General features: G+C 50.8%; 4 protein-coding genes across 12 annotated transcripts; 2 read left to right on the forward strand and 2 right to left on the reverse strand.

Moving 5' to 3' along the window:
- Positions 1 to 581: 581 nt before the first annotated feature.
- On the forward strand, positions 582 to 5,847 carry LOC120649135 (U1 snRNP-associated protein usp106-like). Of its 6 annotated transcripts, none has more exons than XR_005665176.1 (14): positions 582 to 904; positions 1,126 to 1,178; positions 1,287 to 1,455; positions 1,546 to 1,609; positions 1,986 to 2,065; positions 2,199 to 2,349; positions 2,958 to 3,019; positions 3,197 to 3,259; positions 4,021 to 4,079; positions 4,168 to 4,249; positions 4,463 to 4,556; positions 4,631 to 5,141; positions 5,212 to 5,439; positions 5,553 to 5,830. XR_005665176.1 is itself a non-coding variant. In XM_039925843.1 (13 exons), the coding sequence occupies exons 1-13, from the start codon at positions 758 to 760 to the stop codon at positions 5,569 to 5,571; spliced, it is 1,224 nt and encodes a 407-aa protein (XP_039781777.1). In that variant the 5' UTR covers positions 583 to 757; the 3' UTR covers positions 5,572 to 5,847. The 6 variants fall into 6 exon arrangements, 1 of the variants encoding a protein (XP_039781777.1); XR_005665175.1 differs by having other exon boundaries at positions 4,463 to 4,527; XR_005665172.1 differs by having other exon boundaries at positions 4,168 to 4,556.
- Positions 5,848 to 6,067: 220 nt separating this feature from the next.
- Positions 6,068 to 7,554, reverse strand: LOC120649138 (30S ribosomal protein S6 alpha, chloroplastic-like). The gene is made up of 2 exons (XM_039925846.1): positions 7,057 to 7,554; positions 6,068 to 6,508 (listed from the first exon to the last, which is right to left on the reverse strand). Exons 1-2 carry the CDS (start codon positions 7,465 to 7,467, stop codon positions 6,263 to 6,265), a joined length of 657 nt encoding a protein of 218 aa, XP_039781780.1. The 5' UTR covers positions 7,468 to 7,554; the 3' UTR covers positions 6,068 to 6,262.
- Positions 7,555 to 8,691: 1,137 nt separating this feature from the next.
- On the forward strand, positions 8,692 to 10,938 carry LOC120649137. 2 transcript variants are annotated; one of them, XM_039925845.1, is made up of 3 exons: positions 8,692 to 8,778; positions 8,892 to 9,845; positions 10,657 to 10,938. In XM_039925845.1, the coding sequence occupies exon 2, from the start codon at positions 8,897 to 8,899 to the stop codon at positions 9,842 to 9,844; it is 948 nt and encodes a 315-aa protein (XP_039781779.1). In that variant the 5' UTR covers positions 8,692 to 8,778; positions 8,892 to 8,896; the 3' UTR covers position 9,845; positions 10,657 to 10,938. The 2 variants fall into 2 exon arrangements, 1 of the variants encoding a protein (XP_039781779.1); XR_005665177.1 differs by having other exon boundaries at positions 8,695 to 9,906.
- Positions 10,939 to 22,773: 11,835 nt separating this feature from the next.
- LOC120649139 (uncharacterized protein YacP) lies at positions 22,774 to 26,715 on the reverse strand. 3 transcript variants are annotated; one of them, XM_039925847.1, is made up of 10 exons: positions 26,480 to 26,715; positions 25,992 to 26,057; positions 25,578 to 25,702; positions 25,310 to 25,470; positions 24,926 to 24,995; positions 24,700 to 24,754; positions 24,199 to 24,282; positions 23,690 to 23,728; positions 23,557 to 23,603; positions 22,774 to 23,378 (listed from the first exon to the last, which is right to left on the reverse strand). In XM_039925847.1, the coding sequence occupies exons 1-10, from the start codon at positions 26,576 to 26,578 to the stop codon at positions 23,267 to 23,269; spliced, it is 858 nt and encodes a 285-aa protein (XP_039781781.1). In that variant the 5' UTR covers positions 26,579 to 26,715; the 3' UTR covers positions 22,774 to 23,266. The 3 variants fall into 3 exon arrangements, 2 of the variants coding, with proteins under 2 accessions (XP_039781781.1, XP_039781782.1); XR_005665178.1 differs by lacking the exons at positions 22,774 to 23,378; positions 23,557 to 23,603 and having other exon boundaries at positions 24,519 to 24,754; positions 26,480 to 26,705; XM_039925848.1 differs by lacking the exons at positions 22,774 to 23,378; positions 23,557 to 23,603; positions 23,690 to 23,728; positions 24,199 to 24,282 and adding an exon at positions 24,452 to 24,479 and having other exon boundaries at positions 24,516 to 24,754; positions 26,480 to 26,706.
- Between the last annotated feature and the right edge of the window lie 79 nt (positions 26,716 to 26,794).

Consider the following 26,794-nt stretch of genomic DNA (forward strand, 5'->3'; position numbering starts at 1 on the left):
GAGTTCTACATGAGGGCTGAAGGGACATCAAGCCCTGAACGTCAGCATTGTCCATTATTGTGAGTTTGTGACCATGGCAGCCATCTGCTCCAAAATGAAATTTTCTGTATTTTGTAAAAAAATCCCTAAGCCATCCATAATCCATTTTCATTGATTACAATTCTTCATGTCGTCATGTGTTATATTTGTTTCCTGATGTTGTACATGTTCTGAGCCCATGTATATAGACATTATGTGATATAGCCTAATAGTTCTTTTCATCATACGGTGCTAGCCCTCCATGAGCAGTATGTACTTCATGTGACAATTTATTGTTCCTTATCTGCTCTAGTTGCAGCAAAACATAATTTTATTCTACATATAGCCCTGAGAGTCACCTGCATCGACGTCTACTTTATTAAAAGAATATCCATATTATCAACGAAAATTGGTTTCCTGTTGGCATAAAATTACTATTTCTCTCCATCTCATCACTTTTTCCTTTTTAAAAAGTCAGCTGATTTGGAAGTTGCAATAAAATAAAATGCGGCCCAGTCATCCCAAGTTTGGGGTCCAACCCAAACAAAATAGGGCAAGAGCCGGGAGCCCACGACCCACACAAGCCTCCGACCGCATCTCTTCTTCCTCGTCTCCTCCCCCGGAGAGCAGAGTCTCTCACCGGCGCGTTCAGTAGAAACCCTAAAAAACCCCGTCTCCTCCTTTCGCCCGTGGAGCCATCCCCTCGCCGGGGGGTAGGGCTAAGTGGTTTCCGCCCGCCATGGACGCCATGCGGAAGCAGCTGGACGTGCTCATGGGCGCCAACCGCAACGGCGACGTGGAGGAGGTCAACCGGAACTACTACGACCGCGACGTCTGCCGCCTCTTCCTCGCGGGTCTATGCCCGCACGACCTCTTCCAGCTCACGGTATGCCCCTCAACGCTATTCGGTGCTGTCTTCCTGCTATGTTGCGTGGTAATTTTGGATAGGTTTGGTTTGGTCTAGGGGTTTTCCTTTTCGAATTCATCGATGAACAGAATGTTGCTAGTGTTAGATGCAATGAGGTTTCAGGAAGAAGAAAACATCAGAAGTAATTTGTTTCGCTTTGTGCTGCTTTTGTTTTTGACTCACTTATTTGGCGATTGCAGAAAATGGATCTCGGACCTTGTTCCAAGATTCACTCGCTTCAGCTACGGAAAGAGTATCCTTCATTTGACCTTGTTATGTGTGGATTTTATTCACATCATTTTTATTCAGAAATCTAGCTTGCAAAGTACTGTGTATGCCTGTTTTCCTGAGCTGTTGCCAGCTATGAAGAAGCGAAATCAAAGGGATCAGAGAATTTTGATAGAGAGCTTGAGGATATGATAGAAAGGCTCATCGTAGAGTGTGATAGGAAAATTCAAAGGGCCCTGAAACGGCTTGCGGATGACGATGCCAAGGCTGCTATTGCAATATCTGTGTCTGAGGTTACTCTGGTATTTGCCATTCCTCGTACATCAATCACTAAAGTTTATTTCTAATGATGATTTGCTTTAACCTGTAAATTGGTTTGTTAATCTTCACAGACAGACGAGATACTGCAGCTGTCAAAACAAATCAAGGAGAAAATGAAAGAAGTTGATACTTTTGGTAATCCAAACTACATTTGTATTTTTTGCCTACATTGTTGTTCTAAATAAGTTGATGCATATAAATCTGTATGAGTATTGAGTAACACTGAAATCAGTGTATATGTTTATGACTAAAGAAAAGTTGTCAGGATGGTCACATCAACAATGTGAAAGTAATTAACCTAGCCAGTGTCTTTCAACATAATCGTGCAATACAAGATGTACTTGTAGGAAGATGTTTCTATTTTGGACTTATCTATACCATCGCTTGATGATAACACCAAATTATATTCAGTTAGCGGGATCTAGACACCGTATTTTGGCTTCAAGTTTGAGCCTTAAGCTGCTAAAATTTACTATCAGTACTCAAAATTCTCTCTGAAATGTACTAACAGATTTTGAGGGGAGAACTGATGATAAAATAAAGGCCCAGGAAGTTGTGGAAGAACTGAGAGCTAAAAGGGCTGATATGCAGGTAATACTTTGAAAGTTCAAATATCCAAGTATATAATTTGTATGGATCCTAGGAGATATTTTTCCAGCGCAAATAAGTAAAATAGTAGTGCTTTTGTTTTGACGCGATAATTGTTTTCCCTATTTTATTTCAGGCTACCCTCTTGCTTGATGCTTTTAACAAGGACAGAGCTTCATTACCTACACCTGCTCCACCTCCTCAAGTAGCAGCGCCACCTCCTCCTCCTCCTGATGCCCGTACTCAGGAAATGATTAATGAAAAGCTTAAGAAAGCTGAAGAGCTTGGTATGGGATGCAATCTGTCGAATCGTTTTACTTTGCAAAGTTTCATGTATAGTTGTTTTGTTTCTTATAGGTCCATATGTATTTAGTGACTTGGGCTCATTTTTGGGCCAGTTCTCCTGGTATATATCTGTGGACTGTCGTACACCCAGTTAGTTGATATAAAATCAAATAGATTAACAATGCGCACTACTTAAACTATTCTTTATGTTTTTTTGGCAAAAGTGAGAAGCTGTAAAGATAACTTTCATGAAAATTTTGAACAGACATAAGGCTATAGTTGGTATATGTGGCATATTTTGATCTCTAGACCTTTCCAGGATCACATACAAGTTTTTGCACCATAGGTCTGCTGTTTTGAATATGAGCCACCTTAGGTGTTAGGTTCCATTCCACCGCCCCCCTACAGCTTAGAAGAAGACTTATTTATTTGTTAATTATATTAGACGCCGATTTCTTCTGTAATTTTTTTAATTATGATGTCAACCTTCTGATCTTTGCATTTCAAGCATCTGTACTGGCTTTATGAACTTTGTCACACTGCATTTTCCCTTAACAGCAGAAATGAGTATATGATGATATTATACTTTTATTGCCGTCCTCTTTTGTAGGTGAACAAGGCATGGTAGACGAAGCTCAGAAAGCTTTGGAAGAGGCAGAAGCTCTGAAAAAGGTAGCAATTACTATTACCATGTGCAGCTTAATTTACTATATGTTATTGTGCCAGCTAATTTAAGTAGGTTTGTTTTTAGTCTTGCTGTCACAGATATAGGATACAGATGAACTTTTTATGGCACTGATACTATCTTTTCTTTTGTTTGGCTAATTTGGTTTTTACTCCTATCATTAGCTGGCACCACGGACAGAGCCACCTTCAGATCCTTCTAAATATACAGCTGCTGATGTTAGAATTGTGAGTTTCCACACAACCAATGGCTGTTTTGAATGAATTTGTCATTAGTTTGCATAGTATTGTTGTCCGTCTTTTCTGTTAGTGTTTTGGTGATTGCTTATTGTGGCCTATGAGTTAACCCTTGTGCAAGGTTTATTCTAGAATAGATCTGTGGATCATGTGACGCCTAACATAATTCTTGGATCCAGTTTATCTGAAATTATGAGTTCTATATGTATTTTTCTCCAGCTATGTAATTCTGTAGTCTAATCAAGAAACTGATTAAAACATAAGCCTCCACAATTGCGTGTTAAAAGTAAACTGGCACAGTTCGCATATCATCTTTTTTTTAATATCAGATATTGCTCTAGAATCGCTTCTCTTCTTTTGGTACAAGCTTAGTTCAACCTTTGCGCACTGGATATGAACCTATATACCGGCGCATTTCCCCCCAAAAATGATTCTATCTACATGACTACAAACTACATGTCCATTACATAAATAGAGTTCCAGTGTTTGCAAGCATCAATGAGTACTACCTTTATGCGCTTGTCTTGAAATCACCTTTTGATTATGTGGCGCCATATATTATTGAATGTTATATCATACATTGTGGACTCTTGATAGGAATTGCTGCATACATAATTGAATTTCCTCTTAGAGATGTTATGAGCTACACTGTTTTTAGGGTTAAGGGTTGACACTATTTTGTTACATACATTTTAATTGGTGTGGTACTAGTTAGGTAATTGCTAATAGTTCTCTCTTTGTCCACTTTACAGACGGATCAAAAATTACGCCTCTGTGACATATGTGGTGCATTTCTGAGTGTATATGACAAGTAATGCTTTTAGCTCCTTCCACTCCCACCATTATCTGAAACTGTCTAAATTGCATCGTTACCATGAACTGAATTTATCCCAACACAGTGATCGACGTCTTGCTGACCATTTTGGAGGGAAGCTACACTTGGGCTACATGCTGATTCGTGAAAAACTGAAAGAACTTCAGGTAAATTCCTGCTTGCCATGCCCAAATACATGTAGGATGCTGAAAATAGATGAAATAAATTAATATCCAGGCTTTGTAAACAGTGAAGACATAAGGACAATCAAATCATAAACCCTCACATCTTACTAGGACTCACATTCTGTTTGTCCATTAGAATATGAGCTTAATTTATTCCTTTGACTTCTCTAAGTCTGTTAAGGTGCAATTTATCAGGTGCTGAGTGTAATGTACCATTTTCTGCTTTAAAGAGTTACTCTGTTTTGGGCCTTTTGGCATCTGTGAGTTTTCTTATCTCAAGAGCCTCAAGGTTCTCACCTTCCCTATATATTATTTCATTACTCACATTGGAGGGCAGTTTGGTTATTACGATAGTCATTACAGGAATTAGTCCATGTTGCGTGCATGTGACAATCATCTTCACACCCATGGCAACAACAGTCACTGTCTCTTGAGAAATGTATGCATAGGAGCGTGCAGAACATGGTATGATTAATCATGTTTACTTAACTGTGACAAACTGCTCATGTGCTCTGCTTAGTATTATGTTGAGCAGAAGCTGGAGGTTGCTTTTCTACTGGTGAGCCATATTATGTAGATCTGGTGATAAATATTACTGGTTATGTTATCCTGAAAGCACGTCCTTTTGCCAACATTTGCTGTAAGTGACAACTTGTTCTGCTGTTTATCTGCTACCTGCTCCATAAATGTGTAAGATTAATTTTGCTGAAGCAGCCTTGCCTGTAATGTATCACTTGCCTTTTCTTTTGGAACTTTTCTCTTGTTTTTAAGTAATACCAAAATATCATCATTTTTACTTTCATAAAATACACTATGCCATCTTCCAGGAGCAGATAAATAAAAGAAGGAAGGACAAATCTGAAGACGATAGACGGTATGGCATTCCTCAACCTTTTCACTATTTTAGTCAGCATAGACATTATCTGAAATATTTGGCTTTTTAGATCAAGAGAGCACAGCAAGGACCGCAACAGTCGGGCATCAAGGGATAGAGATACAGAAAGAAAAGACAGGATTGACTCTCGAGATGGTAGAAGAGGAGATTATGATAGGGATCGTGATAGACGTCATGACAGGGATCGTCGCCATGACCGTGATCGGGATAGAGATTATGACCGCTCCCGCGGCCACGATTCAAGGAGAAGAGAACGTTCACGATCCAGGGAGCGCAGGTATTACTGAATGATAGGGTCCTTGCACAATATAGCTAGTTTATTAAGTTTTATTTGATTGAAATGTTTTCACCTTGTCATTGACTAACCCAGATATTTGTTGCAAATTTCAGGCGCCATGAGAGGTACTAAATGCTGATCCCTGGCTGAAAGATTTTCAAGTACTCTGGGAAGATAGAGTTGTGATTTGTATTTCAGAAAGTTCCCACTAGTTACTGGGTTGATGCTGGCAATCTGGTGCATTCTGCATCCTTTAGTACTGTTTTTATATACCACTGTTGTGCCAAGAACGTTCGCATTAAAGCAAACTTTGGGGAACCGACTTGACAGCTAAATGATCCGAGAATGTTTTGTGTTTAAAGTATAATAAACTCATCAGAAGTTGGAAGCACTTGGTTCTTGCCGTTACCCCAATTCGTGCTATTTCTTTTGTATCATATTCTGTACTACTTGGTAGGCTTTGGCTATTTATACTCGGAAATCTACTCGCAACCTGGTTTCTCGACGGTTTTTTTTTCTGAAGCGACTTATGGGAGAGATTTTTTAAGCCATTTCTCAATGTTTTTTTGTAACGTGATTTCTCGCCCGGGGGGGGGGGGGCTGTTAAATGAATTCTCAACGGGTTAACTTGCCAAAAAGAGGACATCCATTTCTAGAACATAGGCGCTGTAAAGGATAACCATCTCCCTCTCAACCATGGCAAATGAGGCATACATCTACTCGCAATACTGCAGAATTCTTGTATGATATGAACAAAACCTGAAACTTTTCATTCCAGAAGAAACCAAATCTAGAGCCCCATGAGGCCAGGCCTGTCTGCCGTCTAGAAGGCTTTCCGCGGGCGGACCTTGAAGCTGGTCGACCGGATGACGTCATCGTCGGCGTTGAGCCTCTGCTGCAGGGTGGACAGGGAGTCGGGCTTGGTGAAGTTGGTGACGAGGAGGTAAATGCCGTCGTAGTAAGTGGACGGCAGCCCGGTCCGGCTGTTCCTCTTCCTGATGCTGTATGCCAGTGGGATGACGCCCCGGTTGAAGACCTCCACGTACATGGCGCCGCCGGCGACGAGCAGCTGCGGTAGCACAGGGAAGCACCAAGGTAAGCAGGCTTGCGGGACCGATGCAATGGTACACAAATAGCAAAGGGTGCTCCGAACATCTCAAGACCAGTGAACTTGTGACCATTTTTTTTAGATTAAGGAGAACTTGTGACCATATTAGAGCTACAATTTAGGAGGGCACGGTGATGAATATGGGGGCATTACTATACTGATGCAGAAGAAGTTAATTGCCTAATTGGGACACAATTGATTAAATGGGTGACAATAGGAAGATCATTTCAGTGCTAGCTTGCTAATCTCAAAATCTGGTGGTACTGCAACATCATTATTGCTATTACTTCTGCAGAACATTGGCTTGAAATTCTTCTACTGCATTTTCTCTACCACAAGTTTGTACATCATTTAACCAACGGCATTGCAGCAGCAATGCAGTTCTGATGGCTGAACGAGCAGACAACAAAATTTCCGACGAACTGATATCACACGCTCACTCGAATAATGGCAAATTGGTGGTCGATTGTGTTAGCTAGCTAGCAGGTAAATGGAGTTAGTGGAATCACCTCCTCGTAGCGCTGGATGAGCGCGAGTCGCTCCTCCTCGGACATGTCGGGCCGCAGCACGACCATGGTCTCGTACTGGCGCAGGCCCGGCGGGCAGGGCGGCATCTCCCGCTCCTCCAGCGCCAGCGCCGCCTCCGCGGCCGACATCCCGAGCCCGCCGCCGCCGAGCCCCAGCCCGGAGCCGAACCCCGAGGCGGAGCCCTCCTCGTCGCCGACCTCCTCGTCCTCGGCGCCGCCGGTCGCGGCCGCCGAGCCGCCGTAGAAGGACGCCGCGTACCCGGCGGAGACCGCGCGGGCGCGAGCGCGGACGGAGGGGAGGCGCAGCGGCGCGGGAGTGCAGGGGCGGAACGGCGGGAGCGTGGTGGAGGCGGAGGCGGAGGTGGGGAGAGGCAGCGCCATGGATGGCGGCATTGGAGGGAGGGAAGGGGAAGCCGAGAGCGCGGAGGGAGAGCGGGAGAGGAGGCGCGCTGTTCGTGTCGTGTCCACTGGATAGATAAGGATAGGAGGCCGCGCCTTAACAACTCCGCTCGGCCCTGTTTGGACGAAATTTGGTGAAAAATGGCCGCACTTCAAACATGATCGGGAGGAGTATTGACTATAAAGTGCTATAATATAATTTTAAGAAATATGTTTCCATCTTTGCATTTCAAATTTAAAGCGGTAGTGTGTTAAATTCTTGATTTTTTTAGTCAACAGTTTCTAGTTTGCCTTTGGATGGTACATCGCATACAAAGGAACTTTTGAGCTGGACACTCACGGATTGTTGATGAGTCCTTCCATTTTGTTTTTTGTCCACTAGACAATAGTAGTAATAAAGAAAAAGAGATCGTTTGCACATCTTTTTTTAATCGGTACGTTCAAAATGTTACTGTTAGCCCAATTTTGTTAGTGAGTTTCGCTCTTATTTAATCATGTATCATATAACAAATATGATGTCACGATAATAGATTTTGTTTGGTGCTGTGATTGGAGGATTTTATGAACTCTGATTGTGACCTGCTAGATTAAGATTACCCATCCACCTGACCCAAAATCCAGCTCCTTCTTCCCGAGTTCCTCTCTCGATTTCTTCTTGATCGCTAATTGCTGAAGCTGAGGTGGACTGGCAAGGGGGTCGGTCCAGCCACACTCAGACACGTGCTTCCTGCCCCTCTTGCTTGTTACTCGAGCACGGGCTCCCCCTAAGGCTATCTCCAACCATTCCCCCCATCCAACTCCCCCCAAACGTACTATTTACTATATTTTACTACCTTCCTCCAAAAGATTCCTCCCTCTATAACTCCTTCTCTCCAACCATTCCCCCCATATCTATTCCCTCTATATACTATCACTCATTAACTAACTATTTATTTATCGTTTTTGAATTTAAAAAAATCATATAGTATTTGTACTGTCATAATACGCATTATCATCATGTTACGGGACTCAAACGAGATTAATATCATGAAGAAATGATGTGATTAAAGTATAGGGGGAGATGTGAACTCCCTCCATACATGGGGAGAGATTCATCTCTGCCCTTACGTAGGGGGAGCTGTGGGGGAGCCGTTGGAGCGCTCGCTCCCCCCCCCCCCCCACCCCAAAGCCCCCCCTACGTAGGGTGGGGGGCGGTTTACCGTGTCCCCTTGGAGCAAGCCTAACCTCGCCCTCCCTCCCCCGCACGCGGTTTCCACTCGCTTCGTCCCCTGCAGATCGCCTCGTCCTCGACGCGCTCACCCTCAGGTCAACCACACCCCACTCCCCTCCACCCCTTCTTGAAGCGAATTCCACACCCGCCTCGGGCCTCATCAGATCTCACTTCCCGTTCTTGGCTTCGTTTCGACCTCCTCTGGCAGCGAGCATGTCTTCGTCGGAGAACCCCACGGTGACTGAGCGCGGCAGCCGCGACGACAAGCACGAGGACGGCGACAAGAAGGAGGGCGGCGGCGGCTTCATCGAGAAGGTCAAGGACTTCATCCACGACATCGGCGAGAAGATCGAGGAGGCTGTCGGCTTCGGCAAGCCCACCGCCGACGTCTCCGGCATCCACATCCCGCACATCAGCCTCCACCGCGCCGACCTCGTCGTCGACGTGCTCATCAAGAACCCCAACCCCGTCCCAATCCCGCTCGTCGACATCGACTACCTCATCGACAGTGACGGCCGCAAGCTCGTCTCCGGCCTCATCCCCGACGCCGGCACCATCCACGCGCACGGCGAGGAGACCGTCAAGATCCCCGTCTCCCTCGTCTTCGACGACATCAAGAGCACCTACAAGGACATCCAGCCGGGGAGCATCATCCCATACCTCGTCCGCGTCGTCCTCCTCGTGGACGTCCCCATCATCGGCCGGGTCAAGATCCCGCTCGAGAAGTCCGGCGAGATCCCCGTCCCCTACAAGCCCGACGTCGATGTTGAGAAGATCAAGTTCCACCACTTCTCCTTCGAGGAGACCACCGCCACGCTGCACATCAAGCTCGAGAACAAGAACGACTTCGACCTCGGCCTCAACATGCTCGAGTACGAGATGTGGCTCGGCGACGACAGCATCGCCTCCGCCGAGCTCACGCAGAGCGCCAAGATCGAGAAGCAGGGGTTCACCAGGATGCAGATCCCCTTCAGCTTCAGGCCCAAGGACTTCGGATCCGCGGTCTGGGACATGATCAGGGGCAGGGGGACAGGCTACACCATCAAGGGCAAGATTGATGTCGACACTCCCTTTGGGAACATGAAGCTGCCCATAAGCAAAGAGGGTGGAACTACTCGCATCAAGAAGGACGACGACGACGACGACGATGATGACAACTGAGGTACCATCAGCTTCCTTCTGGTCCTACTGCTGCTGATTGATTAATCATCATTGCTTCACCAGTTCAGTACTCTTTGAGACTTTGCCTAACTACTACAATGCCCATTGAAAAGATATAGCTTTAGCATAAGCATGCATCTTTTTAATTCAACTTGAGGTGTCTTGATAAGCTAAATTTTCTAGTACATGATGCAATATACGAGCTTGCTAGGCAGCTAGGCCATCAATTTCTGTCAATCATGAATTTTGATTGAAATAGTCGGAACAAGTTGAGTCCATTACTCCATTCAAGTTCTGTAGTCTCTTCACGGACCCATTATACTGAAAAGTGCAGTCAGTTTTTTGCTGATTAGTTAGAGATTTGCAGGTACTTGTCGGAACTACTTGTGCTAGAACCTGTAGTATGTCTCGATTTCCGACAGAGATTCAGTACATGCTCATGTGCCAGTTTTTATACTCTGGTCAAAATGTTCAGGCTGTTCGTTTGATTCAAGTAAAGATCTGATTTTGGTGAACTTAGAATGCCACTCTATTCTAGGAACCGAGTCGTAACACAATCCAATTTACATAAAAATGAAACAAGTATATAGTAGCAGCAACCCATGTCTATCAACTAATGGGACAAGCCATCCCAAATCGATTAGGCGGTCGGTGATGCAATGCAGCTCCGGGCTTGCAACCCTGCAATAAGTATATTGGGTTGCTGCTGTAGCTTTGCACACAACATTAAAGTCGTTTCTTGTACAGAGCTGCACTCTTTGCAAAATCGTTCATACTGCTAACCTCTATTTCTGAACCACCCTTTGTTGCAGGACTGAAGTGCTGCTGTAACCAAACACAGATGGCAGTGAAGTGGAGAGGATGCTGTAACGGGTGCAGTCGCCTGCCTGACACCCTCAGCGCTAGTTGAGCTCTGCATTGTCTTGGTAGCTTCGTGTTTCTGTCGATCTGCATTGTCTGAACATCCTCTGTTAGTGTGGACTCGTCTGTGCTGTGAATTCCTTCTCCAAACTTTTGTGGTTGGAGCATGAAGAATAAGTTCCCATCACCCCTGGTTCTTTGTGGGGCTCGTTGGGAGTGTTGCGCCGCAGCCATTGTCTGGTGCCATATGATCCTCAAACTCATCTATGGTTCGCCATTGCTCCACCGGCTAGTTCGGAGCAGAGTTGCAGCCAATCCGGCAGTACAGTACTATACTACGAGTGCCAAAATAGTAGTAGTTCTACGGTCTTCCGATGGTGTAATCACAATCACAACTTAGGCACTTAGCCACGCCACATGACGCGTCCCAACTTCTGGGTGTGTTTAGATCCCTCAAAAACCACCCCAAAATCCAAACTTTCCATCACATCTCCATCACATCGAAACATTAAATATAGCAAATGACTCATGCATGGAGTATTAAATGTAGGTAAATAAAAAAACTAATTGCATAGTTTTGATGTACGTTGCGAGACGAATCTTTTGAGCCTAGTTAGGTCATGGTAGGACAATATTTACCACAAACAAACGAAACGTGCTACAGTGTGCTACAGCGTGTGATGTGACTTTTCGCACCCTTTTTCACTCCATCTAAACACAGCCTCTGTTTGGTTTCTTGCATCGGCTGTGGTTCGCCATACTTTTTCAGCTCAGCTATTTGATGCAGGCACGTGTCTTAGGCTATTCACTTTGCCAAACCTTGCCTAAGCTGTGGTAAGAAAATGTGGCAATGTGGAGAGACCTCAAGCGCATGTGCATCCATTGAGGCTGAACCCCGTTCATGAACGAAGCGACATTGCGAGCAGGTGAACTAAAATGTTGAGACATACAACCCCTGATCCGCGCCGTGCTGGACTTGCGCGAAATCATCGTCGCACTAGGCACCATGCCACGGCACACTGCATGCCAAACATACTTATCTGATGAGCGAACCTCTCTTGTGTGGATCAAGCAAACCCCTCTCCCGGTGAATCATAACGTTGTGAGATCGATGCGAGAAGGCTGTGACTCCTCCATGGAGTACAAGCCATGAAGCCAAAACATGGTTTTGTCTCCCATTTTTCATTTTACTGCATCTACGGCAAGTTCACACTTGGTTCAGCTACAGCCGCAACTATGCTTCAGATCATCTATTCTCTGGTTTCCAACCCCATGTCAGTCAGTCAGGACGAGGACGTACGTCAACCTGGAAATTGAGCTTACAGCATTATATATACGCTAAGAATGTCGCAATTTAGAGCAGCGCGTCCATAAAATTTAGCAAACTGACGCGTGGTCTGAAACTTTGATCTCTGGATCTTTTGAGTAAAAGATTCCATGTTCAAATAGCAGCGCGTGGCTCACTCTCCCTGACCTGCATCAACCCTCAAGTCTGAACCTGAAAAGAAATCCGCCATTGCTGCGGTCGCGCACGCTGCGACGATGGTGATTTCATCCTGCAAAGTACTCCGCCACTGATCCTGCGCTGCGATGGAACTTGGAGCAGCAGAAAGAGCCCACGCTCGAGGCGACGACGAGGTACGAGAAGGAGGCTCAACTTGTTGGGTTCAGCGACTCTGATCATGCTGGAGACATTGACACTCGCAAGAGTACCACAGGTGTCCTCTTCTTCCATGGCAAGAACATCATCACCTAGTAGAGTCAGAAGCAGAAGGTTGTTGCACTCAGTTCATGCGAAGCCGAGTATATTGCGTGCACATCAGCTGCCTGCCAGGGAGTTTGGCTGACTCGCCTCCTGTCAGAGCTGAAGGGCAAGTCTGAAGGGGCGGTCAGGATCCACATCGACAGCCAATCAGCTATCCATCTAAGTAAGAACCATGTCTTTCATGATCGCAGCAAGCATATAGATACAAGATACCACTACATTCGCGAGTGCATCGAGGAGGACATGGTGAATGTTGCTTCAGTTGGCACTGCCGAGCAGCTGGTAGATATACTGACGAAGCCATTGCCGCGGGAGCGCTTCTGTGAACTTCGTGACAAGCTCGGCCTCGTCAAGATCAAGTAGAGACGCAAGGCTCAGGAGGAGATTTGTTAGATGAGCCTAGCGTCTGTTAGAGTTAGTTAGATTTGCATGTAATCTTTCTGTTAGTCATGCGCATGAGGACCGGCTTGTGGTTGCCATGCGCATCGTGCCCGCGAGAATAGCTCGCGCTAGACTCGGACAACCGGAGGTGGGCGCACATCGTGGACGTGGGGATGGACGCGTCGTTAGCGCGGTGTGCGGATCGCCACCGGAGTCCTTTGCTTTTGTGTTCAATAAAAGGAGAAGAACAAACTAGAAAACGCTGCGGTTTTGGGCAGCACCAAACTCTCTTGTGCTCGTGTTCCAAGTGTTCGCGTGTGTCCACCTTCACTCTCGCCGGCATTCCGAGCTCGCCTGCGCCGTTCACCAGCGTTCCAGTTCGTTCCAGAGCTGACACCTCAACCCTCAAGTCTGAACCTGCAGAGTGCTCCGCCATTGCTGCGGTCGCACACGCTGCGACGATGATGATTTCATCCTGCAAAGCACTCCGCCAGTTGGATCCTGCGCTGCGATGGAACCTTTAGCAGTAGAAAGAGCCCACGCTCGAGGCGACGAGGAGGTACGAGCCGGCGGCGGCCCCATCGCGCGGTTCCCCAGACCAGAGCGCGCGAGGGCTAGCTAGCTAGCTTTTCTCCAAGAAAACGGCGGCGAATTTCCCCCGCGTCCTCTGCCACGCTCGAGAGGTGCACCTGACCTGGGACTCCGGCGCCGTCCGCCGTGGCGCTGGCACCATTCAGCTCCCGCGGGGCCGCGCCTGCCTAGCTGCCTGATGAGGAGGAAGTTGAGGACGACGGAGTCATCCAATCTGGACCGCACAAGTGCAATCCAGCGGCTGACAAGGCCCAGGGGTGGACGGTATTTGAAATACCGTCCACACCCGGTCCGCACTCTGGAAAGCCTCCTTGGCTGCATGCCGTGCCGCCGAGGCTCGCCGGAGAGCCGCGCCGCGCGTCTGGGGTGTTGGTTGCCTGTCAAATGCCCCCGGTCAATACCGTCGACCGCTCCTGGTCGTGGCTGCAAGGACGCCGCCTCTGCTGCGCACCGCGGCTTGCCGGAGAGCCCCCGCGCCTGGTTAACTCCCTCTCCTTCCTGCTGGACCCTTTCGAACGACGGCCGCAACATGGTCGTCGCGCGCCGCCGCCTCTTTTCCCCTTGGACCCGTCAGCCTACGGGCTACGGCTGCATCCTATGGGCTGGCAAGCGGCGGCGACGACGAGGTCCGAGCCGGCGACCCCACGGACCAGAGCGTGCGAGCCGCCAGGACTGTCCTCCGAGGAAGCGGCGACGAGCTTCCCCGCGTCCTTCTCCTACGAGGCGACGATCCCGCAGGCGTGGTCCGCCACGCTCTAGAGGTGTCGCAGCGCGGGCCTGGGCGTCCGGCCTCCGCCATGGCGCTCCCAAGTCCCAACCCGCCTGGTCGCAGCTGCCTGACAAGTCAAAACGACGACCGAGTCCTCGGCCCGCCCGATCTAGACCGCACGTGCTCCATCCAACGCCCAAAAATGAAACAAGGGTGGACGGTATTTGACTGCCGTCCGCCCTGGTGGACACTGGCGAGCCTCGCCGGGGAGCCGCCGCGGCCACGGGAGTTAGTTGCCTCCGTCTTCTCCCTCTTGGAAGAGGTCAGCATCCGTCGCATCCCCGCTTGCCCCGCACCGACCGTGATCGAGGATCAGGAAGACATGAGCGTCGGCGAGCGAACACCGAACGGAGGAACTCCGTCCGCCGCTACGCCGCAGGCTTGCTCGCCGGAGCGCCGGCCCGTTCAGACCCTTTTGAGTCGTCATGCGGCGGCGATCACGTAGGTGACTTCCAGGCTTCATGGGCTCCGATGGCCTGATCGGTGTTTCCACAACCACGGCAGGCGCCCCGGCCCATGACGCGCGCCGCCTCGCTCTGTGCCTCGGCTCGCCGGAGCTCGGCCGCGTTGAGACCGTCAGACGTGGCGTCACTCGCCTTGCACCAACCACACGGTGAAGATCACCAGCACGCGCATTACTGGAGTGTTGCGAATACAAACTTGGATCCTGCGTCAGCGTCGCCATGGAACTTGGAGCGGTAGGAAGCCCGAGCTGGTTGCTGGTGGCGGCGACAAGGCACAAGCCGGCGGCCCCACGGAAGCGCGTGAGCCGTGAGGACTGTTCTCGATGGAAGCGGCGACGAGGTTCCCCGTGTCCTTCGCCGACGATCTCGCGGGCGTGGTCCACCACGCTCCAGAGGTGCGGCGAACTTGGGCCTCCGGCCTTCGCCATGGCACTGGCGGCACCCAGCTCCCGCGCGGCCACACCGGCCTGACAAAGACGACCGAGTCCTCCGCCTGCCCGATCTGAGCCGCACGTGGTCGATCCAGCGGTCCAAAGTGATCCAGGGGTGGACGGTATTTGAAATACCGTCCACCCCCGGTCGGGATTTCGAGTACCGTCCGCCCTCGGTGGACGCTGCCCAGGCTCGCCGGAGAGCCGCTGCGGCCCTGGGCAATCTGCTCGTGGCAATCTCCCCCGCATGATGCGTTGCTCGCCGGAGCGCCGTCCCGTTCAGACCCTTCTGAGTCGTCATGCCGCGGCGAGCGCGCACGTGCCGCCGTGTGCCGATGTGCAGCATGGGCGCCGAACGCCGATGTACTGATCGGCACCCATTTGCCGTGGCGTGGCATGGGGCTCCGCTACGGCTCCATGGAGGCGGAGGAGCGAGCACTGGAAGGGCAGCTCGAACACGGCGCGGGCAGCGCCCAGCGGTGGTGTGCCGCGCCGCCGCGCGAGGGCCAGCGGGTCGTTGCTGCCAGAGCAGCGCATGGCGTGATCAAAACATCTATTCTCTGGCTGCCAACCCCATGTCAGTCAGAACGTCAACGCTGAAATTTAGCTTACTACATCATTATTATACCCTACGTAGAGCAGCGCGTCCATGAAATTTTGATCTCTGGATCTTTCGAGAGGGAAAAAAAATCGTCTTAGCCTCCCTGACCTGCCTCAAGTCTGAACTCTGAACCTGCAAAGTGCTCCGCCATTGCTGCGGTCGTGCACGCTGCGACGATGATGATTTGATCCTGCAAAGCACTCCGTCACTTGGATCCTTCGCTGCGATGGAACTTGGAGCAGTAGAAAGAGCCCTCGCGGCGACGACGAGGTACGAGCTGGCGGCCCGCCCCATCGCGCGGTTCTCCAGACCAGAGCGCGCGAGGGCTAGCTAGCTTTTCTCCAAAAAAACGGCGGCGAATTCCCCCCGCATCCTCTGCCGGCGTGGTCCACCACGCTCGAGAGGTGCACCCGGCCTGGGACTCCGGTGTCCGCCATGGCGGCATGGCATTCAGCTCCCGCGCGGCCGCGCCTGCCTGGCTGCCTGACGAGGACGACAGAGTTATCCGATCTGGGCCGCACAAGTCCAATCCAGCGGCTGACAAGGCCCAGGGGTGGACGGTATTTCAAATACCGTCCACCCCCGGTCCGCACCGTCCACCTCTGGAACGCCTCCTTGGCTGCACGCCATGCCGCCGAGGCTCGCTGGAGAGCCGCGCCGCGCGCCTGGGGTGTTGGTTGCCTGTCAAATGTCCCTGGCCAATACCGTCCGCTCCTGTTCGTGGCAAGGACGCCGCCTCTGCTGCGCACCGCGGCTTGCCGGAGAGCCCCCGCGCCTGGTTAACCTCTCCTTCCTCCCGGAGCCTTTCGAATTGAACGACGACTGCAACATGGTCGTCGCGCGCCGCCGCCTCTCTTCCCCTTGGAGCCGTCAGCCCACGGGTTACGGCTGCATCCTCTGCTGCGCGTCGCGGAGCCGGTCGCTGGCCCGGGCACTCCCGCGTGAACCGCGCCGACTGGTCTGTTCCAGCGCAAGAATCTTTTCGCCTCATACTGCCGCTACAGCAACATGCGCCGCGCCGGGACGCCGTCTCCAGGAAACCCGCGCTGGCGGGCGACGGCGACGACGAGGTCCGAGCCGGCGTCCCCACGAACCAGAGCGCGCGAGCCGCCAGGGCTGTTTTCCAAGGAAGCGGCGACGAGGTTCCCTGCATCCTTCGACGACGATCCCGCGGGCTTGATCCGCGACGCTCCAGAGGTGCGGCGGACCTGGGCGTCCGGCCTCCGCCGTGACGTCGGTGGGCGGCGGTATCCAGCTCCCGCGCGGCCGCAGCAGCCTGACAAATGATAACGACGACCCAGTCCTGTCCTCCGCCCGCCCGATCTGGACCGCACATGCTCGATCTAACGTACAAAAATGAACCAAGGGTGGACGGTAATTCAAATACCGTCCACCCCCGGTCGGGATTTCGAATACCGTCCGCCCCGGTGGACGCTGCCGACGCTCGCCGGTGAGCCGCCGCGGCCCCGGCAGTTAGTTGCGTCCCTCTTGGATCCCCCGCTTACCTCGTGCCGACCGTGACCACTGAACGCCGGCGCGCGAACACTGAACGGGGGAACTCCGTCTCCGCCGCATGCAGTCTTGCTCGTCGGAGCGCCGGCCGGTTCAGACCCCTTCTGAGTCACCATGCAGCGGCGAGCGCACACGTTCCCTCGTGCGGACAGCTCACACGGTCTCTGATGTCGTGATCGGTGTTTCCACAACCACGGCAGGCGCCCCGGCCCATGACGCCGCCTCGCTCTGTGCCTCGGCTCACCGGAGCACGGCCGCGTTCAGACCGTCAGACGTTGCGTCGCTCGCCTTCCACCAACGACACGATGAACATTTCGTCTTCAGATTGTCCACCCTTGGCATTTAATAGGCAAAGTTTGTGACTCCTAGGACAGCAAGGGTTCGGATTAAGCATTGGTCCTTCGTTCCTCCGGTGAAGAGCAGTCTTTCCTGTCCTAATGTAAGAGTTCAGTCTTCCAGTCTGAAGATTAATCTAGAAAAATCACTTTACAAAGGGGGAAAAAATTTACCTGCTCACCACTACACCAGACATGCTCTGAAGTGAACAACAACAAAGAAATGCAAAGGATCGGATGTCCTAGTGTGCACTGGGATTATCAAGGCAGAGTCGCAGGACATTGTGTGCTAATTCATAGGAAACCGACAACAGATTAATAAACTTGAATAATCTGAATAGTTTCGCATTACTCGTCGAAGCACTGACAGATTCTCAGAGATCAAAGGCTGTAAGGTGCGTCGACAAAACCACGAAAATCGCTCTGAATAATCTGAGGAGAGATAATACTACCAGAACGATCACTGTTCATCACATCCTATTGATCTCTTGAGCATTGGAAACCATTGACCAGCTGCTGATTAAGAATCGATCGTTCGATCTAGAGATGAAGCGCTCTCCTAAATGAAATAGCTCAGTTTCGTTTCTGAAGTATATAGAAAATATTTGTTGTTCGTCAGACGCCTGCTTGAGTCTCGTGTCTGAAGATTAATCTCGAAAAATATTTGCTGTTCGTCGGACGCCTGCCTTATTCTATGTCAAGAAAGGTCAAAGATTGTGAGTGCTAAAATTTAAGAACTAGGAATTCACATTGTACTGTGTTATCAGACAGAATGGGCGACTATAAGTAAACTCAGTTGTGACATGATTTGCAATCAGCCAATCACCAAAGCAAGTTGCCATATGCGAAATTCTTCACAACATTGTGCAGCAAGGTGCAAACAAAATGACTGCAGTGGGGTCTTAAGTGAAGTTTTGAACCAGAAATCTCTGTTCTGTGTCCATTTCAGCAGAGAAGTATGTTGCTATGCCAATGCCATCAGGCAAAGCAATGGCGCAATGAGCTCCTGATCGCTATCACCAATTCTTGTCATTCCCTAGATTCCGCACCGAATCCGTGGCAATTGCATCCACAACGTTTGTGGCTTATTTAGCTTTCATGACCTCAGAAGCCAGCTCATGACTCATGTTCATGTGGTTTCCAGAAAGAAACATTGGGCAATACAAACTTAGGCTGGAGACAAACTTGGATCCTCGGTCGCCATGGAGCTTGGAGCAGTAGGAAGCCCGAGCTGGCGGCGGCGACAAGGCACAAGCAGAAGCCGCCGGCCCCACGGACGGTATCCCAGGCCAGAGCGCGCGAGCCGCGAGGGCAGTTCCTGTTCTCCATGGAAGCGGTGACGAGGTTCCCCGTGCCTTCGCCGACGATCTAGAGGTGCGGCGGACCTGGGCCTCCGGCCTTCGCCATGGCACTGGCGGCATCCAGCTTCCGCGCGGCCACACCACACCTGTCTGACAAGTGACAACGACGACCGAGTCCTGTCCTCCTCCTGCCCGATCTGAGCCGCACGTGTTCCATCCAACGGCCCAAAGTGAATCAGGGGTGGACGGTGTTTGAAATACCGTCCACCCCGGTCGGGATTTCGAGTACCGTCCGCCCCCGGTGGACGCTGCCGAGGCTCGCCGGAGAGCCGCTGCGGCGCCGGGAGTTGGTTGCCTCCCTCCCCTCCTCTTCGAAGAGGTACGGCCAGCATCCGCGGCAATCTCCGCCGCATGATGTGTTGCTCGCCGGAGCGCCGGCTCGTTCAGATTCAGACCGACGCGAGTGCGCGCGGCGCCGCGCTGCTGCTCGGGTGCGGCTGGGTTTTCGCTGGTCGAACAGATGCCGTCGCGTGGCATGGGGCTCCGCTACGGTTCCATGGAGGCGGACGAGCGAGCACTGGAAGGGCATGCAGCTCGAACACGGCGCGGCCAGCGGTGGTCTGATATTTTGATCTCTGGATCTTTCGAGAGGAAAAAAAAAAAGAATCTCTGTTCAGATGGCAGCGCGGGGCTCAGTCTCAAGTCTGAACTGAACCTGCAAAGGAAAAAAACGCTCGCGGCGACGACGAGGTACGAGCTGGCGGCGGATTCCCCTCGCATCCTCTGCCGGCGTGGTCCACCGCGCTAGAGAGGTGCGCCGGGCCTGGGACTCCGGCGTCCGCCATGGCAGCATGGCATTCAGCTCCCGCGCCTGCCTGGCTGCCTGATGAGGAACTTGAGGACGACGGAGTCATCCGATCTGAACCGCACAAGTCCAATCCAGCGGCTGACAAGGCCCAGGGGTGGACGGTATTTGAAATACCGTCCACCCCCGGTCCGCACCGTCCACCTCTGGAACGCCTCCTTGGCTGCATGCCGTGCCGCCGAGGCTCGCCGGAGAGCCGCGCCGCGCGCCTGGGGTGTTAGTTGCCTGTCAAATGACCTCCTCGAACCCAGCGCGTGTCGCCGCCGCCGATCGCTTGCTCGGTTCCTGTCGTAGCCGAGGCATCACCATGAGCAACGAGGTCCGCACCGCACTGTCCACCTCTGGAACGCCTCCTTGGCTGCATGCCGTGCCGCCGAGTCTCGCCGGAGAGCCGAGCCGCGCGCCTGGGGTGTTGGTTGCCTGTCAAAAGCCCCCGGTCAATAACGTCCGCTGCTGGTCGTGGCAAGGACGCCGCCTCTGCTGCGCACCGCAGCTTGCCGGAGAGCCCCCGCGCCTGGTTAACTCCGTCTCCTTCCCTGCTGGACCCTTTCGAACGACGGCCGCAACTCGGTCGTTGCGCACCACCGCAACTCAGCCTACGGGCTACGGCTGCATCCTATGGGCTGGCGAGCGGCGGCGACGACGAGGTCCGAGCCGGCGACCCCACGGACCAGAGCGTGCGAGCCGCCAGGGCTGTCCTCCGAGGAAGCGGCGACGAGCTTCCCCGCGTCCTTCTCCTACGAGGCGACGATCCCGGAGGCGTGGTCCGCCACGCTCTAGAGGTGTCGCAGCGCGGGCCTGGGCGTCCGGCCTCCGCCATGGCGCTCCCAACCCGCGTGGTCGCAGCTGCCTGACAAGTCAAAACGACGACCGAGTCCTCGGCCCACCCGATCTAGACCGCACGTCGTCGATCCAACGCCCAAAAATGAACCAAGGGTGGACGGTATTTCAAATACCGTCCACCCCCGGTAGGGATTTGGAGTACCGTCCGCCCTGGTGGACGCTGTGGAGGCTCGCCGGAGAGCCGCCGCGGCCCCGGGAGTTAATTGCCTCCGTCTTCTCCCTCTTGGATGAGGTCAGCATCCGTCGCATCCCTTCTTGCCCCGTACCGACCGTGATCAAGGATCAGGAAGAGATGAGCGCCGGCGAGCGAACACCGAACGGAGGAACTCCGTCCGCCGCTGCGCCGCTGGCTTGCTCGCCGGAGCGCCGGCCCATTCAGACCCTTTTGAGTCGTCATGCGGCGGCGATCACTTAGGTGCCTTCCAGGCTACATGGGCTCCGATGGCCTGATCGGTGTTTCCACAACCACGGCAGGCGCCCCGGCCCATGACGCGCGCCGCTTCGCTCTGTGCCTCGGCTCGCCGGAGCTCGGCCGCGTTGAGACCGTCAGACGTGGCGTCACTCGCCTTGCACCAACCACACGGTGAAGATCACCAGCATGCGCATTACAGGAGTGTTGCGAATCGAGCAAGCACTGAGACAACGTGGCATTTCGTCTTCAGATTGTCCATGCTCGACAATGCGACTCCTAGGACAGATTTCCATTAATTTCACTAGAGAAGTATGTTGCCATGCCAATGCCATCGCCCATCAGCAATGAGCTCCTGATCGCAATCACCAATTCTTGTCATTCCCTAGGTTCCACACTGAATCCGTAGCAATAACATCCACAACATTTGTGGCTTGTTTAGCTTTCAAATCACTGTGATTAGCATGACCTCAGCAGCCAGATCATGGACTGTCCATGTGGCTTGCAGAAAGAAACATTGGGCAATACAAACTTGGATCCTGCGGCAGCGTCGCCATGGAACTTGGAGCGGTAGGAAGCCCGAGCTGGCTGCTGGCGGCGGCGACAAGGCACAAGCCGGCGGCCCCACGGACGGTATCCCAGGCCAGAGCGCGCGAGCCGTGAGGGTTGTTCTCGATGGAAGCGGCGACGAGGTTCCCCGTGTCCTTCGCCGACGATCCCACGGGCGTGGTCCCCCACGCTCCAGAGGTGCGGCGAACCTGGGCCTCCGGCCTTCGCCACGGCACTGGCGGCCCCCAGCTCCCGCGCGGCCACACCGGCCTGACAACGACGACCGAGTCCTTCGCCCGCCCGATCTGAGCCGCACGTGTTCCATCCTGCGGCCCAAAGTGATCCAGGGGTGGACGGTATTTCAAATACCGTCCACCCCCGGTCGGGATTTCGAGTACCGTCCGCCCCCGGTGGACGCTGCCGAGGCTCGCCGGAGAGCCGCTGCGGCCCCGGGCAATCTGTTCGTGGCAATCTCCGCCGCATGATGCGTTGCTCGCCGGAGCGCCGGCTCGTTCAGACCCTTCTGAGTCGCTGCGCGGCGGCGAGCGCGCACGTGCCGATGTGCAGCATGGGCGCCGCCTGTGTTTCGACCCATTTGCCATGGCGTGGCATGGGGCTCCGCTACGGTTCCATGGAGGCGGAGGAACGAGCACTGGAAGGGCTGCTCGAACACGGCGCGGCCAGCGGTGGTGCCGCGCCGCCGCGCGAGAGCGAGCGCGTCGTCGCTGCCAGAACGGATGTCTTGGAGGCGGACGTGAGTGACTTGGCGAAGGAGCTCCGGCGGCACACGGGAGAGCATTGGGAGAGGAGAGCAAGGACGCGCCGGCGCCGGCAGCAGCCAAGCATTGACGCGCTACGACATGCCGTGAATCAACACATCCATGACTGGCAGAACAATCTTCAGAAGCCAAACCTTCCTTGGCAGCATCGATCCTTTCTTAAATCAATTCTAGAGTGGAACTATGACATGACTCCATGGCGGCGCTCTCTGCCGGCGTAGGCCGCACAACAACGGCAAAACAGCCCGGGCGCTGCACCCGCGGCACGTCTCATGTTCCGTGCAAACCATCTCTCAGACTTGCATTCAGGTTCAGGTGGATTTCTCCAGCCAAAATTTCAGAGGCAACCGAGGTAATAGCTGTTCATCGACGCCCTACCATCAGAACGATGCCGGGGAGACGGAGTCCTAAGCAGGGATAAAAAAAATTCACAACAATGAAGGGTCGAAATAAAATGTACAGGCCAACAGGTCTACAGCGAATATTTCTTCATTTTACCCATTTCCAAAATCTTGAGGCCTACAGCCAACATTTATTCAACTGATGAGTTCCCTATACATCCACAAATACAGTTTTCTCATTTCCAAAATCTAGAGGTCTACAGCGAATATTTCTTCAACTGATGAGCTCCCTACATCCACATCCCTGAAAACATCAGCAGCTAAGTTGCATTACTATACAGCTCATGGTTTTCTTTTCTCGGGGTGCTGTGATCAAAACATGGTGTCTACACAAAACTGGCTGCACCCCAAAGAAAGCCAGGTTTCTTTAATTTTTACATGATGTTAGCATACTCGGGATGTTCACACATCAAGCATGCATTTCATAACACTCTTTGTGCTCGCATCAAGCTTGCTCTGTCAGCTGTCAATGGATCCAGTGTTAGTAGATGTTCACACACAAATGCACATATGTGCACCTGTTCTCTCCTCTCTTGGTCAACCATCACCGTCCAACAGTTAGTGGTCACTTCTTCTGCCGCTCTTGTTCTTCAAGTTTATTCCTGAGACCTTTTAATGCATGTACTACTTTTGGATTCAGCTTGTGCTGCAAAAGTTTTCCTTGCAGTGAAGTTGACCTGTCAATTTTAGAATCAAGTACCTTGTGTCAGGACAGTAAATAGAATTCACAAACAAAATTTAGTGCTGTTGCTTTAGTAGCTCAACAATCAGGTACATGAAGTTCCTTTTTGATGCCCAAAGCAAATTTTCTGGAAAAAAGAAGATATACTCCACTAGTAAAGATGTAACTTAGACCTGGTTTCCTTCAGCTCTAGATCAAGTTCCTTTTCTGATTCTTTTATCTGCAGAGTCACAAGAAAACTATTATGCCAGACAATTTTTGTTTGAGAAATTCATATCCATGAAATGCAAAGTATTCAGAAGTAACCTCTTTGACCAATCTTTTAGAGCTCCAGATAAGAGCACCCTACAAAATATACAACATGAATTATATTTTTATCTTCAGGAATAAAATATGTGAATATCAGGTGAAAATGAAAATACCGATTAAAATTGTCTTGTATGCTGGAAGTATAAACTTTCAACTGCTTTCCATGATTAATGTTGTTCTGGTTAATTATTTCATCACAAATGTGAATACAGCTACCCTATTTCCCATATTCAAATCATCTCGCCTTACCCCCTTCCAGGCTATCACTGGTTTTGGATTAATACAACCAGACCTCATGTTTCCAGGAAAAGAACTGGCGGCACTTTTCTGGTGGTTATGTACTAAAATGTGCAATATGCTTCCATGACACTTCGATAAGAAATGTGGTTGAACATAACAAACAAAGTGCAAGAGTAGGCACAGAAACTAGTGCATCAAAGTCAAAGGTCTAGTGGCTGGTGCCTGGTAGAGATAAAACAGCTCATCTGGAAAGGAAGAGCCCATACTTCTCCATGTGCTAATTGTTGCTCCAATGCATCGGATGTTACAACCCATACTTTCGGGCAACCATCTGCTACCAAAGCTTCAACCTGCATAGGTGGAAGAACCAGCAAGTAAGATTATGTTATTGTATTTGCTCATGTCCTGCATGAAATTTTAGTGCCAAAACTAATATAACCACAAAAATACACCTCTCGATGGTATGGAAACAACATGCATTACTTCAGGCCAGTAAAATCTAGTAACTGTTCTTTTCTAACCCCCTTTTGAAGAATACCTAAAGATTCAAACAGTTGGGTATTACATGGCTAGGATGAAGATTTACCACTGCGACGTCCCTGCAGGCTGGAACTGGCTCAAATAATTCCAATAATTTTACTTCTAGTCATGCATGCCTCATACATTAGGGCTTTTTTTGCCTTAATTTTGAACTGATGAGTACCACCATATATAATTCTAAAAAGGAACTCTAGGCAATGCTTCCGATGTGCAATTCCAAAATGTACCTCCTTCTCAATCCAAGAATCAGCAGATAAGTCGGCAGAATATACAACATCAACCCTGTTCGATGACAAAATTTTTGTTTGTTAGGTTTTCCCTAACAGCCGCCTACGAAAACCTGATGAAAATATTGAACTTCCATTTGTTTATCAGTCAGATCTGCTTGCATGGCATCAATATCCAGTGAAAGAAAAATCTAGCACCAAAAGTCAATTTACAATAGTATCTTACCCTTTATATGTTTCCTTATGCGTAGAAAGCCCTGAATTGGCAGCATCAAATACCACAACAACTTTTACCTCTGCAAGTGTCATTGTGAGAAAATGGTATAAAATACCCAGTGCAAAAGTTTGCATGGCTATCGAGAAAACTAAATTGCTGAGCAAGGGGAAATGGTCGCACTTGATAGGTAAAAAAACATGATCGAATGATGCTCCACCCTTGTCTAGCTACATAGTATACTTGTAAATCATAGTATACCAAGTAATAATACTGCGTACCAGCTTTGTGTTTTTGCTTATGTGGCCAGCAGGACTAGGACCGTTTTTGTCTATCGAGAAATCATAACTGAGGTATTTTTAATTATTATAACAGATTTAATGTGCTGGTGCAGACCTCTTACTGCACTGAAAGATACCAGCTCATCAATTAGCATTTGTCTAGCAATTTCTTGTCTCCCATTCATGAAATCCTTCTTAAGCTTTCCCCAGTAGCCACATACATTGTAGCCGTCGACAAGAATAACCGGTGAAGCAATTTCCAAACCCTCATTTGTCCTAGATTAAATGAAAGTGCAAATTCAGTAACTCAGAATGCTCAATTGGAATTGTCACTAGAAAAAAACGAGTAAAGTCTGGGATATGAAAGGAAGGACAAGACTGACAATTGAAGGGTGGAAGAAGGGTCCTCATAGATGTCTGCGTCATCAGGAAGCACCTCTTTTATTACTTTCTTTTTGCGGTATCTAGTAGCAGGCTGAGGTCCACTTGTTTGCTTCCTTTCATACTCCTGAGAACAAAGGTTTAACTAGTTGTAACAATTAACAACAGTTGTGCTTCAATCTGAAAAAGGATGCACTGCATGCATCAGATAATCTGATCCTTGTTGATCTGTAAATTTAAAAGTTAATCTTCCATGCTTTGGGCGCCACATAATGATGATATTTCTCAATGCATTTACAGTACGCTCTTCTGATGAATTTATTGAACGTGCAGCAAAACACTAATTTAACCCCTAGAGACAGATATGAAATAACAATGGTGGAAGCTGGTTCTAAAACTGAATGCAGGAAGATTACCTTCCAAAATTTTAGAATCCTCAAGCTCTGCTTAACATTAGATGTAATTCTAGGAGGCCGTATCACCTACAAATAATACAACAGACAGTATGTAAGGACACTCCAGAGTCCGGATCTGCTGCAGATTGCAGAAACCATCCCGCCTCCTAGATTGAAGATAAGAAATCCCATCCTAAAATACAACGATTAAATGACTGCTACAATATCATCACACTGACATTTTGCTGGAAGACATATGACGTTAATATTTGAGGCCCTAAAAAATGACAGAACAGGACCAAATACAAGTGGCCCACAAGTTCTTCCTTGATTGAACCCTCAGTGTTTGCAGTCCTAATATTGCAATTTTTTTATCTCACATGTTCCCAGGAAGCAGGCAGCAAAAATCAACCCGCGAAGAGCCCCTGCATTGTTCCACGCCAGATGATCGCCCCAGATTCGATGCTACCAACCTAATTTAAATTCAGGTGGGAAGGGATTGAGCGGACCTTGTTGGTGCCCGCGGAGGCGCCGCCCCTGCCCTTGCCGTTGCCCTTGGCCATCGCCACCACGGTGGCGGACGCGGAGCAGGCGGCCGAGCCCACCATCCCCGCCCGCTGGTCCCTGCCCGCGACCTCTCTCCGGATCCACCTCTGCCTGGCGCCCCCGGCGCCGAGCGCGACGAGTGGTGGAGACTGAACTGCCCGCCTAGCGCAGGCCTAGCGCAGGGAGAGCGAGACAGCCGAGAGTGAGAGGGGCCGGCGGGTCCGGCAGCGCCACGAGAAACGGGTGGCCGGGCGGGCGCGGGCGTGCCCACCCGTCAC

The sequence above is a fragment of the Panicum virgatum genome, chromosome 9K (assembly GCF_016808335.1).
Source record: "Panicum virgatum strain AP13 chromosome 9K, P.virgatum_v5, whole genome shotgun sequence".
NCBI lineage: Eukaryota > Viridiplantae > Streptophyta > Magnoliopsida > Poales > Poaceae > Panicum > Panicum virgatum.